The sequence below is a fragment of the Argiope bruennichi genome, chromosome 9 (genome assembly GCF_947563725.1).
Source record: "Argiope bruennichi chromosome 9, qqArgBrue1.1, whole genome shotgun sequence".
Taxonomy (NCBI): Eukaryota; Metazoa; Arthropoda; class Arachnida; order Araneae; family Araneidae; genus Argiope; species Argiope bruennichi.
In genome coordinates, this window is record NC_079159.1 from 83,385,376 (window position 1) to 83,402,115 (window position 16,740).

General features: G+C 30.0%; 1 protein-coding gene across 3 annotated transcripts in view; it reads left to right on the forward strand.

Annotated features, from left to right (window-relative positions):
* Window positions 1–16,740, forward strand: part of LOC129984435 (uncharacterized) — a 440,548-nt gene that overhangs the window by 260,650 nt on the left and 163,158 nt on the right. For all 3 annotated transcript variants that reach the window (XM_056094315.1, XM_056094314.1, XM_056094316.1), the window contains one exon: window positions 12,201–12,406. In XM_056094315.1, the coding sequence (XP_055950290.1) occupies window positions 12,201–12,406 (206 nt within the window). The remainder of the gene's footprint in view (window positions 1–12,200; window positions 12,407–16,740) is intronic.

Here is a 16,740-nt window from a genome sequence, read left to right on the forward strand (position 1 = left end):
CATCTGGTCCAAGAAAATGACAAACAGTTTCTAAAAATGAAGTAGTAAGCAAACGATGCCACATATTTAAATCAATCTTATTATAGATTAAAAAGTGAGGTCAGTAATTTGTGTTGGTAATTTTACTTGTGTTATTATAAAACACAACTGATACAAAACGTAGTATTAATGAGTGGTCAGTAATTGTATTGGTAATGTTACTTACGCTGTTATTTTGTAATTTTACTTGTCTTGTTATAAAATACCACTGATACTGAACATAGTATTAATGAGTGATCAATAATTTATATCTGTAATTTTACTTGCGCTATAAATGTCAGTAATCTGTGTCGGTTATTTTACTTGTGTTATTATAAAATATCATTGACACTAAACATAGTATTAATGAGTGCTCAGTAATCTGTGTCATTCATTTCATTTGCTTCATAATTGTCTGTAATTTGTGTCGGTAATTTTATTTGTGTTATTATAAATATCGCTAACACTAAACATAATATTAATGAGTGGTCAGTAACTTGTATCAGTAAGGTTACTTAAACTATAAATGTCGGTATTTCACTTGTGTTATTATGAAATATCACTGACACTAAACAAGGTATTAATGAATGGTCAGTTATTAGTATCGGTAATGTCACTTGAGCTATAAATGTCAGCAATCTGAGTCGGTAATTTCGTGTTATAAAATACCACTGGCACTAAACATAGTATTAAGGAGTGGTCAGTAATTTGTATCGGTAATGTTACTTGCACTATAAATATCAGAAATTTATGTATATAATTTTACTTGTGTTATTAAAAAATAACACTGACTCACAACATAGTATTAATGAGTAATCGGTAATATCGCTGCTTTATAAATGTCAGTAATTACTTGTCTTATTATGAAATTTAACTGACACTATAAATAGATTAATGAGGGATCAGTAATGTGTATCGGTAATGTCACTTATGTTATAAATGTCAGTAATTTGTGTTGATAATTTTACTTGTCTTATTATAAAATTCTACTGATACTAAACATAGTATTAATGAGTGGTCAGTAATTGTATCGGTAATGTTACTTGCGCTGTATATTCCACTCATTTGTATAGGTAATTTTATTTGTCTTGTTATAAAATACCAATGATATTAAACATAGTATTAATGTGTGGTCATTAATTTATATCTGTAATTTTACTTGCACTATAAATGTCAGTTATCCGGGTCTGTAATTTTTCTCTTGTTATTATAAAATACCACTGATATTGAACATAGTACTAATGAGAGGCCAGTAATTTGTATCGGTAACGTCACTTGCTCTATAAATGTCAGTAATTTGTGTCGGTATTTTACTTGTGTTATTATAAAATACCACTGAAACTAAACAAAGTATAATGAAGGGTCAGTAATTGTATCGGTAATTTTACTAGCTCTATAAATATCAGTAATTTGTGTTGATACTTTTACTCGTGTTATAAATTACCACTGACACTAAATATAGTATTGTGGTTAGTAATTTGTATCGATAATGTTACTTGCACTATAAATGTCAGTAATTTGTGTCGGTAATTTTACTTGTGTTACTATAAAATACCACTGATACTTAACATGAAATTAAGGAAATGTCACTAATTTGTGTCGGTGATGTTAATTGCGGTATAAATGCTGCTGATGTTCGAACTTAAAATTTATGAATCATTGGAAGACTATAGAAAATCTTAAGATAGTGTTCCTGAAATGTCTATTATTTTTAGAAATTGCATAATATAAACAAGCATGAAATTAGACTCTAAATTTCATGCAATTTTGCTAGTGTGAGCTCTACTCATTTTCATGACAGAGAATCTGTTACTTTTTAAACAGTATCTTGATATTTTATCGATAAACCCAACCGTCATTTGGCTCTACAAAAAAAATCATTTAGAATAAAATCTTGCAAATACGATGATCCATCCAACCTCTTTTCTCGGATATTAAAGCACAATGAAGCGAAAAATGAGATATTTATATAGGGAAGTTAAAATTTGCTCAAACCACTAAGACTTCACATTGCCTTGCATAATCAAGCATTGTTTTGGATACATAATAGATGGTACTTAAAGCATAATGGATGGAACTTAACGAATTATTCCAGCGTCACTTACAATTGTGTAAAAATGCCTTATGATGACTGCATCTGTCCTTTCATGAACTTTTTACATAGAGGTATTGTTGTCATTCGTATATTTCCAGTGATATGAATTAGTTTTGGGTGAATTGGGGTTTTAAAATTGGTGCGACATCTACCGGGGAGTTTTGGTTCTATAATAATAAGCAAATGCTAAATAAAACTCTTTAAAACTAAGTTATTCTTAAGGCAGATTAAAGTAACAATCAATATTTTATTGATGCATCTTAAAAACATTAATTCAGCATCCTGTTGATCAATAATGTACGGCAACATTACCTTACAATATCTGCCACACTTTATATTAATAAAATAGTCATTTTTTTGGGATACAAAGCATTGGAAAAGGCATTCCCTGTTTCTTAAAATAAGAACACCGATGTTTTTAGGATGATATAAAAACATATAGATATATAAGATAAATAATTAGAGGAGACAAAATGATGAACAGAATTTGCGGGCTAGAATCAAATGCCTATTTGTTATAATTCTTCTTAAATTTTGTGGCTTTTTTCAGAATTTTGACTTCTGAAATGAATACCGCCAAGATTGAACGTTCTTATAACTCTTTTCTTTATACATTTTATTGAATCTGTTTCATGTTTCTATTGATGAAAATTTCTCATCCTTTTGCTCTCGTGCGTTATGGTTAGAAATTTAAGATAAATAACTAGAGGAGACAAAAGAATCAATAGAGTTTGCGGGCTAGAATCAAATGCCTATTCGTTATAATTCTTCTTAAATTTTGTGACTTTTTTCAGAATTTTGACTTCTGAAATGAATACCGCCAAGATTGAACGTTCTTATAACTCTTTTCTTTATACATTTTATTGAATCTGTTTCATGTTTCTATTGATGAAAATTTCTCATCCTTTTGCTCTCGTGCGTTATGGTTAGAAATTTAAGATAAATAACTAGAGGAGACAAAAGAATCAATAGAGTTTGCGGGCTAGAATCAAATGCCTATTCGTTATAATTTTTCTTAAATTTTGTGACTTTTTTCAGAATTTTGACTTCTGAAATGAATACCGCCAAGATTGAACGTTCTTATAACTCTTTTCTTTATACATTTTATTGAATCTGTTTCATGTTTCTATTGATGAAAATTTCTCATCCTTTTGCTCTCGTGCGTTATGGTTAGAAATTTAAGATAAATAACTAGAGGAGACAAAAGAATCAATAGAGTTTGCGGGCTAGAATCAAATGCCTATTCGTTATAATTCTTCTTAAATTTTGTGACTTTTTTCAGAATTTTGACTTCTGAAATGAATACCGCCAAGATTGAACGTTCTTATAACTCTTTTCTTTATACATTTTATTGAATCTGTTTCATGTTTCTATTGATGAAAATTTCTCATCCTTTTGCTCTCGTGCGTTATGGTTAGAAATTTAAGATAAATAACTAGAGGAGACAAAAGGATCAATAGAGTTTGCAGGCTAGAATCAAATGCCTATTCTTTATAATTCTTCTTAAATTTTGTGACTTTTTTTTGAGAATTTTGGGTTCTGAAATGAATACTTCCAAGATTGAACGTTCGTATAACTCTTTTCTTTATACATTTTATTGAATTTGTTTCATGTTTCTATTCATGCAAATTTCTCATCCTTTTGCTCTCGAGCGTTATGGTTAGAAATTTAAATTTTAGCATATCACATGTATTTATTTTTACTATTCAAAATTTGACAGATGTCTACAATATAGATATTAAATCTGCATAATGAATTTTATCTATCTACATCTCTTTGTTTTGTAATTATCGTGGCTATTTATATTCGTACAGACGGACAGACGGATTTTACCCAAAATTTGATACAAATCTGAAAATTTGGTGTAAAAACTATATACCAAATTTTAACCATTTAGCTCAAAGCATTTGGGAGTTAACTTTGTCACAGATAAGCGACATTTTCCAAAAATATGTTTTTCGAACTCTAGAAAGTCTAAAATGTGAAAATCTATAAAAATGTTGAATTGTAAGTTTTTGATGGTTACAGTGCTTTCTCTATACTTCCTATACGGTAAGGTAAAAAGGATCCTCTAAATAAGATTATATAAAATTATTTCATACAAAAAGGAAATTATGTAATTTCCAAAAATTTCCTAGAGACAATCGTATATTTTTGCTGTTTTCTCGTATGTTTCATATTTTTCTCTTTTAACAGGAGGAGTAGGTAACAGAAACTATGAATATATTTTATCTGGCAAATGCCATGGAACAGGAAATATTTCGAATTTAGACAGAATAAAATTTGAATGTTCTCGCTTAGTCGAAAAGGCTTCGAATGACTAGCCCACGTAGAAATTAGTGACCAGTCGATGGGAAGTAACACATTCGTAGCGATGCGTTTTTTCTTTTTCTTCTTCTTTTCTTCTTATTTTGCTGACCCATTCTAAGATTTTCATCACATTCGCACTTTTTTCAAACTTCTTGTGACTTTTTCGGAATTTAAGTTGAAGAATCTGTGAAACTATATAAAACTGGCTACTGAAGCTATGTTAATTTATTTTTGATGAATTTTCTTAGCGATTTCTTTCTAGTTTTATAAAGTAATGGTTGCTGTCTATGGACTAATTGAACACTTTCTTTGTAACATTTTCTTTGTTAATGTACAGTGTTAGAAAAGCTACGTTAATACAAAAACATAAGAATATTAAAATAGTATATTATGGTAGTTAACGAACATGTACAAAATGTTAAAACTCAGGACTTGCAGAAAGAAACAAAAAAGGTGTTTGCAAAATTCCATCGCTTCAAACATCAAAATATTTATTTCCACAAATGTCTGTTGTTCATATTAGATTGGTACCCGATATATATGCCATTAAGAGCCTAATGATTCCATGTTAGAATGGAAGACAGGATTCTCAACTGATATTTCAACACCACTCTCTGATCATATTTGAATTGCAGAATCGCTTCAAAATAACTGTTTTATGGTTTTTAAACTGGTCTATGATAATAATTAAAAAGATTATTAGCTATATCTGAAAACTATAACGTTCCATGATCTTATGACGTCACGCGTTCCCGAAGTTGATTTTATTCTATTCATTGGAGCTTTTTAAAAGACGCGATGGATATCATTAAAATGTTATTTATCAAACGTTTGAAATCATTACATATAATTGAGATATTCAACAAAATCAAGTCTGATCATGACTTCTCAAATGTTTAAAATTATTGCTGATAACTGAAGATATTCAACAAAATCAAGTCTGATCATGACTATGTAGATAAAATTTGGTTGTTTAGAAAACAACAGGTCAAGCTATATAGAATGATATTCTTGTTTCCGTTGTATGAAAGTTGCTTATATAGTTATATCTATACAACACAAAACTATTGTCAAATGTATTGCAAGAAAAACAAGCCTTAATGGAAGCAAAAAGAATCATATTTACATATGACATAGTATTGATAATATAAGTATTTGCTCAAAATAGCGGTGCGTTAGATTTGCAATGAACATCAGTATTGTACACAACATAATATGTAAGCAATTAAATAGTGTACTATCGGTGAAAGTGCATGTTGCTAATAAAAACCACCCACTTTCTGAAACAACTGAAATTCTAAGTATCCACCCGAGGTGCATATTTTTGTTCTCACAAGAAATAATCCAAAAGAATCTAATCTGATGATCGTGCCTACCACACAATTAAACCCCCATGCCCAATGTAATGATTAGTTTATTCCCAAATTTTAAAATTAATCGAACGACAGGCTCCTTTGTATAACATGTACGAGCCTACCAACCATCTCTTTTTATTTTCCATCATTCACAAGTTTATCGTTTTCACATTTTGTATTTTAAATCTTCTGTTCTCTCTTTGTTTCTCATACAGTTTGTGACTTTATGAGACATATTTTTTTGGCACTAGATCTAACATCACACTTTTTCCTTATCTTTTTTCTCAATATCTAAGCGTTTCCGTGGTATGATTAGTTAGTCAAATTTAATGTATTCAGAGCGAGAATTCTTGTTCTCTGACCAGACCGTCTTATAGCATCTGAATATTTTGAATATATCTTCATCTGAAACAGGAATCCTAACTGTTTTTTTATAGTGTGGTTTGTTATTTAACCGCTTTGATTTTGTTTAACCGCTTTTGTTTACTCATTTATTTTCCCTTTCCATAGATTTTCATCAGGATAGCAGTCAGTTATAAGCAAAACGGAGTTTTCTCCAAAAGTTGGTAAAACAACAACAACAATAATAATAAATTTATTTAACCCCTTCACTGTTTTATTTTCTTTACTATCTAATAAGATGACACCTTCTATTTTGGGGAATATTTTCTTATTTTGATTCAAATGGAAATCTATTGAATACTTGATTTATCTATGTATTTGAAGTAATTTCAATATTGAATTATAAATTTTCTGAATGGTTTATTTTTTGCTTACAACTATCAAAATTTGATAAATCGATGCACGTATGGCGCTCGGGCAAAACAGTTAAGCGGTTAATTGGCTCAAATATTGAAAAAAAGATTTACTATCCGCAAAAATTCATCGACACTAGAAACGTTACACTGTTTCAAGGTAAAAGTTTCACAAATGTGCAATAATGCATAATGAATCAGTGCTTTGTTTTAATTCCTCTCGGTCGTATGGGCAGTCGCATAAAAGACAGGAAATATTTTCAACGAATGTAAAAGAATGAAGCTGAAAGAGCAGGTGAGCAGTTTCTCTTTTACGACGCCACTTAGAGCTTTTATTGTGATTACCTTGAAGGAGTGGCACGCCACTTAAGAACCTCAGCAAAATCATATCAATGTTTACTACTGTCTGCAACTGGCTTTTGGAAGACACGAAAATCACTTTGTCCTCTCTCAAGCGTAAGGTGTTAAACAAATTTATGGTCTATTCTCTCTTTTGTTGGCTTTTATACACGATACAAAGTACTACCTTCAAATATAAATACATTGATTGTTGCCAAAGTTACTCTTGAAGTATATTTGGATTCTCCTTTGTTTCTCACGTATTCTTCAACCACTTCCATGAGATTGTTAAACAACAGCCGGTCTACTCTGTTCGTCTTTAAAAACAGATAACAAGAAATGCAAGGATTCTTTGATTTTATCATTAAATCATTAATGAAAGACGATAGCAATTTTTCATATTGTAACCCTCAAATGCGTGAATGTTACTTTTTAATTTAAAAAAAAATTTGAAATCAACCGAAAAATGTGTGTAGTTAAGGGGAAAAATACACAAAAAACCCCTCATACGATTTTTTTTTATTTTCAAAAAAACATGTTGATGTATTTCTATATCATCATACCTTGAGTTCGACAAATCTAATGCGCAAAATAATATTATTTAAAACATAAATAATACCTCTCATTACATTACAAAACATGAACGTTCACGGAACAATTATTTTTCGCATTTAACCATAAAGGAACATTACATTTGCTACACGACCAGTGTGTGGTACCTTTACATAGTGAAATTTTACATCTCAATCTGTTTGAAAATATAAGCTAGTGACCAACGCCATCTTTCTATACAGCCATAGACTGCAAAAGAAGAGATAACCTTCTAGTTTAGCGAATTTATGCAGAATCAATTTTGCATATTAATGTATTTTTACATTAAAAAAAACTATTTTTCTTGCTTAAATTTATTAGTATATGTAAAAATATAAATATTATTTGTTACTCTTAGCTGGTTTCTATCCGAAAACAATTTTTATTGTATGTTTTTATAATTTTTTATATAAATAATCGTAATTCATAACAACCACAGAAATGAAATTGTACTCAGATAGTGCACCAACAAAGAAAATTGTCACAGATAAAGAAATAAACTGTCAAAGATTCTAATTGCATTCGGAAACAATAAAATAACTTTGGAAAAGTTTAAAAAAAACACTATGGAAAGGTTGCTATATAAAGATATGAGGTTTTAAACATTCGATGCAGATGTATATAGCTTTGCGTTTAAAGGTTAAATACATAATGAATCTGAACTAGTTAGTATTGGTTAGCTAATGTTCTGTACCGAAATCATGATGAAACTGCACCAGTCCATGAAATGATTGCATTTCGAATCCAAATATCGGTCGCACTAACCATTAATCAAATTCGGAATGCGACGAGAATAATGCTAAAAATGACTATGTTAAGAATGTGATTTAGTTAGATTGCATCTACTATTTCACGATCATAATAGGTGCAAGAAACATCGTTGAAAAGTGGAAATTAAATAAAAAATTTTATTAAGTGAATGATGGTATTTTCGCTTGTTTACTCTTTTATGAATCAAGATCATTATATAATTATTATAAAAGATTTCAAACACTATACCGCGAAAGATACATACAGGCTAAAAGTTAATGCTCCTTAATTAGGACGATAAAGATATAGTTCTAAATCATAGATAACTGAACAAAATCGAATAGCAAAAATAGTAATATGATTGAACAATGAATATATATAATTTCAATATTTTTTAAAAGATTTATAAATTATTTCCACACATGAATTTGTTGAAAGTTTCTGTTAGATTTTTTTATGTACTTTATTTTTGTAGTCAATGCATTTTCTACACCTGTTATTTTAGTGTAAATTAAATTATTTGCCATTTTTTCTTTGTTTGGCTATTTTGGATTATCAAATAAAAAGAATAGAATATAAATATTTAAGAATATAAGTAAGATACAATGTCCCAACTTATAGTGATTAATCTTGACACTAAAGTCTAATGCTTTATTTTAATTTCTTTTTAGTGTATTTCATTTAGCTTGATGACAATGATGAACAATGAATCTTGCCAGTCAGACAACGAATACAGAAATGACTTAAAACTTAGAAATAGAAAATAGAAAATCACTAGTGATACATAAGACATAATAATGAAGATGAAAGATGTGAAGGTTCATAAAATGTTATGTTAATTTTGCGCGAATGTAAATTTCATATTAAGTAAATTATCAATCATTTTAATGAGCAGATATTCCGCAAAGAATAATCTAATTATTACATAAAATGTCAGGAAAAGTAATATGCTTAAAATATTAGAAGAAGCCTCATTTATTATTTACAACTGATATTTAACCATACCTATTATATCCATAAAATCATTTTAATAGATTCTGCGAATATAAATGTAATATCTATCAACCTGTTTTTCATCATGGTAGCATATGTATTACTTTTCCTAAACGAAGTGGAAAATATTGATTCTTCCAAAAATAAATATATGCGTGTTTTTTTTAATTGTTTACTCTTCGAATGTGTTTCTATCGTTCATTTCGTGTTTAACCTTTCAGTAATCTGTTGATTTATATTTTTTTATAAAAAAATCAAACAAAATGCATTGTTGGAAGTGACATAATTATACCTTAAAGCAATATATGTCTGTGTATTATTAAGAACATTTTTGAAAGAAAAATCAAATGAAGTAAATAGTGAAATGATAAAATAAAAACGCGGAATTCCAATAGCGTAAAGAATAAATAGTTTTTTTCTTAGAAATAAGAAATATATTTGGTCGAGGAGGAGGAGTGGGGGAAGGGAGAGCACAAGATGTGAACGAGAGTCAAGTTTTTTACCACCCACCCCTATCTTGTATATCTTCAGGTGCATCCGTTCTATCGTTAGATCAGACTCTAGTCTCACCGACTCTACCCCCCACCGCAAGCCACCATCACAATCTTCAACTCATTCCATATCGTGGTCTCGTTTTAAATTGCAAATTTGTGTTTCTGGAGGGGTTGAATTCGATTAGCAGAGCGCGGCAGAATCGCAAAACATTTCTAATTGGGAATCAAAGAGGCGAAAAAGCAGGTAAGGAAAGAGCGGGGGGTGGGGTGGGGATATAAAGTGAAAAGGATGAAAAAAAAATGAAAAAAATAAATAGCTGAGATATTCAATTATCTGCTCGAGGGTGCCTCCCGAGTTGATAATTGAATGATTCGAAATCGCGATGCCTAATGAGATGGAAATGAAGTTCGCAAAAAGCCCTCTCTCGTTAGCAGGGGCGCTTTTCGATACACGCTCCCCGGTAACCGAGTTACGGGGGCGAGCGGTTAAGATGCCTCGTTAGCCGGGCCGATTATGCAAATTGCAGCGGGCGATTGAGCGCCATTTATCGCCAGTGACAAAAGCCTTCGACACCAGAGGATTCCTCGTCCCATAACTCATTACGGGACAATCCGGCGCGACTCGGAGATTGGGCATTATCTCATTATTTCATTTGTTTGCAGAGTCTGATAAGATGCGTAGCGGAGATGGGAAAATGCGGGCTTATCGGCAAATGCTTTGTTGATTGGTGTACAGTGGTTGCTGTCTTCATTTGCAGGGGGTGGTGCGTATTTTAGGGTCTAAAAATGCTTCACGCTTAATGTAATTGAAAACTTCAAAGAGACTTTCATTACATTTCCGTGAATGCGTATACCATAACCAGGAATTGTAAGCATTGCTATTTCGAGTAGGCACGGAATAGCTTCGTATCGGATCGTGATGTACGTTGCGTTTAATGTACCATTAGTAACAAATAAATTGCTCGAGTATTGCCGGTAACATATTTAGTGCACATATTCTTCATTGCCCAGTATGTTAGTGGATTTGTAAATTTCAATATTATTGCAATTAAATTAATATATTCTCATAAAAAGAAGTATTTGTATGTGCGTGCATATGTCGGCTCTCTATATGACAGACCAATATGCCCTAGAGCAACAAAATTCGGTCCGAAAATACTTTATAAAAGAGAAATATCCGGTATGTTAGTGGATTTGTAAATTTCAATATTACTGCTGTTAAATTAATATTTATTCATAAAAAGAAGTATTTGTGTATGCATGCGTGTGTTGGCACTCTGCAGGATAGACCAATATGCCCTAGAGAAATAAAATTCGATTCAGGCATACTTTAGAAAAGAGAAATGTCCGGTATATTAGTGGATTTGTAAATTTGAATATTATTGCAGTTAAATTAGTGTGATTTGTAAATTTCAATATTATTACAATTAAATTAATCTGTACTCATAAAAGGAAGCATTTGTGTACGCGTGCGTGTGTTGGTATTCTACAGGACAGACCAATATGCTCTGGAGCAACAAAAATCAGCCTAAGCATTCTTTAGAGAAGAGAAATGTGCATCTCAAAGATATTATTTCAAATTTTAATTGCAATTTAAATTTATTAGAAATTTTATGGTATTTTGAAATTTTGAAAGCATTGGCTTCCGAACATACTATTACGCATAGATTATTTCTGCATTCTTTTAAAACTGAACTGTCCAATTAATGACTAGAGAATATATGCAACTATTTTTCCTAGCAATTTTCTTTCTGACAATATTTAAAAATGTGTTTTTTCGCATAATTTTCAACAATAATTTTTCTGCGATGAATTTCAAACTCTTTTCATTGTTTCATAAAATATTTAGTAGTATGATTTATTAGAAGTAAGGAGAGATTCTGCTTATTGTTTGCGCCATTTGCATGAGGAATAATAAAGCTGTGTTTCAATTGAATGAAAAACCACCATGCAATTTGAAAATAGATTACCTGTAAATTATACTTTCAATGGAGCGGAGCTGTCAAGGAATTTAATGTCATCAGGAAGGTTAATATGTACCATAAACAGAGAAATAAGGCAATTAAAATAACACTGTCTTATGTTTGTCATTTTTTGATGGTTAAATATTCTTTGCTGAAGGAATCATGAACAAGTTATGATTAAGAGATTTAAACGAAATTGAGCATTACCAGTATATGCCTGCCATACTCCTATGAGGGCTAGTGTTAAATAATTAAATAATTAGATTTTCAAAACTTTCATTTTTTCCCCAAATTCATCACCAAGTCGCGAGTCATTTTATAGGCGCCTATTTAGCATCCATTAAAAAACTCAGTAAATCTCTCTCTTTATATTAGCATTGCAGGGATCAGTAACAGATTTGCAACAAGATTAATATCCAAATAATCAATAATAATCAAATAATATTGAGGCTTCCCATATCTATTCAAAATCATATATTTATATCTCCTAATTGAACACTTCTGGAGCTAAAATTTTTGGTCTTTTCATTTTCCAGGTGTTCTGTGCTTACGTTTAGTGTCTCTTCATGTTCCCTCTAAAGTGATCGTCGGCGACGTCATAAAGTTAACGTGTCGCTACGACCTCGAAGGGGACACCCTATATTCCATCAAATGGTACAGAGATGACGTTGAATTCTTCAGGTTTGTTCCCAGGGACAAACCACCTGGACAATTCTTCCCACTCCAGGGAGTCACCGTAGATGTAAGTAATTTTATTTCAAGAATTTTAGTATTGTTTTTTTTTCTAGCACTCTGTAATAAACTATTAGCGTGAGGAATTTTTATTTTCTGTAAATTATTGCTTTAAAAATATCATACTTTGTACTTCGATCATGGGTTTTTTTCAGCATTAGAAAATAGAAGTAGTTATAGAAACTGAATTAAAGATATATCATTAGAAATAAACTTAACAGAATTTCTTTTTATTTATCTGCTATATGATGGAGCATTTTAAAAGAAATCATGTTCCGAGACACCTTTTTTTCACAAAGAGATGTAGAATTCTAAACCTGCATTCAACAATAATTCATTACTGCAATAAGATCAATCTGCTGTGGAGTAAATCACGGTTTCAATTGAAATGGCAAGTTATAATAATCTTTTATATGCGATTTTCACAATAAAGAATAGGTTTTAGAACTTAATTAGAACATAGTGGGCTAAATGTAACGTGTATATAGATATTTAAACTACGCAAAATCGATTTATAAAGACAAAAGTATTTATATTTCTTGTCAATAGAAGGAAAGGTGGTATGTTGAATTTAGAGAATGAAATAGACATAAAAACTAAAAATGAAAGAAAATGTTTTATGAGTACTTTTTTATATTTAATATTCATTTTAACATAAAATTATTTTTAGCAATTATATTGATTTTTTTTAAACTTCACAATTTCTACATTGACAAAAATGTTGACTGAGGGTAGATTATGGATTAAGTTTATACTTCATGTTTTGCTAATTGGCACATTTAAACTGACTTTGTAAGATGGAAGTATGGATAAACTAACTACACAAATTTAATATTCAGGTACAGTTTTGCCCCTGGAGGAAAAAAATGTTATTATTTAATAACCGATTATTGTTATTAACCGATTCTCCATTATATAACTATTGTTCATAAGAAACAACTTAGCATTTGTACAGTACTTTCTTTGCAATTGATCTAAATATACTTATGCTTTAATCATGACCACAATGTAAGGAGGAACCAAAACTCCTTGACATATTTCATAATTTAATAAATAATAAAAAAAACTGTGACTTTAACTTAATTGCTTTTAGCACACTTCATTAGGCTGCATAAATTTATTTTGCCATTAAAGATAGTTAATAAATCGGAAATTTAATCTTAATAATACTGCAAAACAGTACATAACAATGTATAACAGAATTTCTTACAACAAATATATTTCAATGACAGTCAGGTGTGATCCAAGTATTTGCTATTATAGACTATAGAACTGCGTTAATTATTTATATGATTATTATCTTTAATTCTACTATGTTCATCATTCGGAACGATTAAACATTGTCCTTGAGGCACCCCTATAAATAGATATCATGGAGAGTTAAATCTGGAAATAGAGGAGGCCATGGTATTGGACTATCACGCCCTATCCATCATTCAGAGAATTCTGCACGTAAATAATGTTAGCATTAAATTGAAGGGGCACTAATTTGCTACAAAAAAAACATTACAGAATTAAGATATGTGGAACATTGAAACCATTGCGGCAACAAATAAGATTAAAACCATATGCAATTAGTAAAAATCGCATGGCTGATATTATTATTTTTTTAATAAAATTTTGACATGCGTCAAGGAATTTTGACCCACCCTCTATTTTTAGTAGGTAAATCCAAAATCCATAAAATGTTAATTGATTCCTAATTGCAATTCTATGTGAAATTAATCCTTTAATTTCCATTTTCTATTATATATATATATATATATATATATAAGAGCCCTGAAAATATAATTGTATTTAATAATACTTTTGCTTGATAATTGAACATTTACTTCTAAAGTGGAATTTTAAAAAAGTTTCAGAAAACTTGCTTTGGATTGTACCAAATATATGTTAGATTATCTAAATCTTAAAAAAACTTCTAATATAGAATCTGATTCTCCCATAAAAATATTAATTAAAAAGTGTGTTGTTTAAATTAATTATCTCATTAGTCTATTAGTATGACAACGTTAAATTAGATTAATATGATCTAACTCACAAAATACCACTTTAAAACACATTATGCCTTGTTTAATAATTAAAATTGAAAAAAAATGCGTTACCAACAGGTTCGACGTACTCAGACGATTATGAACTAGCTAAAATAATTCTAATAGTTAAATAATTCAAATCATATTAATAGTTAAAATAATTCTAATTTATTGATGTGCTATAATTCTTGAGTGAATTAAATTATTTCATGTACCCTATTATTCAACAGTCTTCTTTGGAAAATATCCGCAGATTTAGAATTTATACAACTTAATGAGTGAAATTTTAATAGCTGAAACTTAAAAGCTGTCTGGAAGTATTAAATATAAATATTGCACGATTATTATTTTTCACTTTAATAAATTGGTATCAAATTATAGTTTATGCAATAAATAATAGCATGTATTACATATTTTGTAAATGGAAATTTCAGAAGAAAAACTTAAACTAAATTATAGAAATTTTAAGCGATCTCAAATTAGAACGTTTTGATAATATTGAGTTATGGTTAAAAGATTTTTGATTTGCCTTTTCCTGCACTCCTTTCCTCAAAAGACAGATATCGTGGGTTATTAAATTTCGGAACAAAAATTAATGCTTTTATTAATATTTATTTTATTATTTGGCAACAGTTTTCCATCTCGGTAATAATAATTCAATTGCAGACGATTTTATTTCCCACTATTATAATTGTTTAAAAAGTAATAATGCGCTCGAAGGCAACTGCATTTATTTCCAAATGATTAGAATCATTAAGAAATATTGATTTACTAACAAACGATTTTTAAAAAATTATTCTTCTGAATATGATTTAAAAGGAAGAGTGTTGCATTTATTCTCATCGACTAGCAATTTTGTTAGTAATATTTAGTTAGCAGACGATAAAAAATATTACATTACAAAAGTTCCATTTTATTTTAAGTGCTCTCGGAAAATAATTTCATTTAAAACTAGATGAGAGGTTGAGTTAAAAGCTACATTGTACAATAAACAACGTATTTTTAAAAACATTTTTTTTCTTCTGGATTTTCTTTTTTTCTTTTAATATTTTTGTTGGCTTAATGGAGAGAGTACTGGTAATTTCACTGTACAAAGTAAGAGAAAAAGGATTATACAGAGCGTTTTCCTTTCAAGGTAGAGGCAATAATGCATGCTTGGTACTTTCAATGTTTTAACGCGTCTTCAAGATCAATCATGCAGTATCGGCAAAGACTTAAAAGCAAAGGATGTCCTGTTACCAAATTAAAGTAGCAATAGGCGAAGATTTGTGGTAGGTGAAATGATGGATAAGACAACCATTACTTTAAAAACAAAACAAAGGCTTTTATTTTATGTCGATATGAGAAAATGAGTGCTATAAGTTATTCACAACATTATCTTTTTTATATATACATAGATACATATTACAGTTACAGATAAGATATAAGATTACAGCTAATATATGGGTATGAAAAGGCTTGTTGGAATGCTGATAGCTAACAGGTGGGCAATCACTAAGATTCGAATCCGTGGATCCCAAAGTTCTTAATAAGGTGATAAGAATTCTGATAAATAAAATAAGAATAAAAGTTTACTATTTTTTACACAGAGTTCAGGATAAAGCCCAATATTATGCTAAAAAAATTTGAGGAAGAAAAAATGTTCGAATGTTTATGTACGTATATATCAAATGTTTGATGACAATCATCTGAAAAATAAAGGGTGTCCCATAGTTAAAACAAGATTTTAATTTCGCACCATTCGTGCAGTAAAGTTTTGGAAACCCCATTAAAATAATCATTTGACAGCTGATAATTTAGGGTTAGTAAAAATTGGCATCACGTAATTATACGATAGAACTATGTGTTAACACAATATTTGAATTAAATATAAAACAGGGTTCCCCCCCCCTTTAAAATTGTTATATTTCTATTGAATCGTAAAGTACACAAGTTAGGGCTATCTATCCACGGCCTTTCTGGTACAGAGGCACTTTTGTCGAAATTTCCCATGACTATTTTGCATAAATGGGCTAAATTTCGTTGATACAGCGTTGAATCTCCTTCTTCAATGCACGCGTGCTTGCGAACGTTTTGACATAGACCTTTGACTTCAAATAACCCCATAAAAAGAAATCCAAAAGTGCTAAATCCCACGATCTAGGGGGCCAATTCTGAAATTTTCGAATTGTGACTTTCATTATTTTTGGAAATATTGTTCAACAATGAAAATACGTTGTTCTATCGTGTAACGCCTCGTTTTTGTTAACTCTAAACTATTAGCTGTCAAAGGGTTTTTTAATAGGGTTGCCAACACTTCTTTGCACGAATG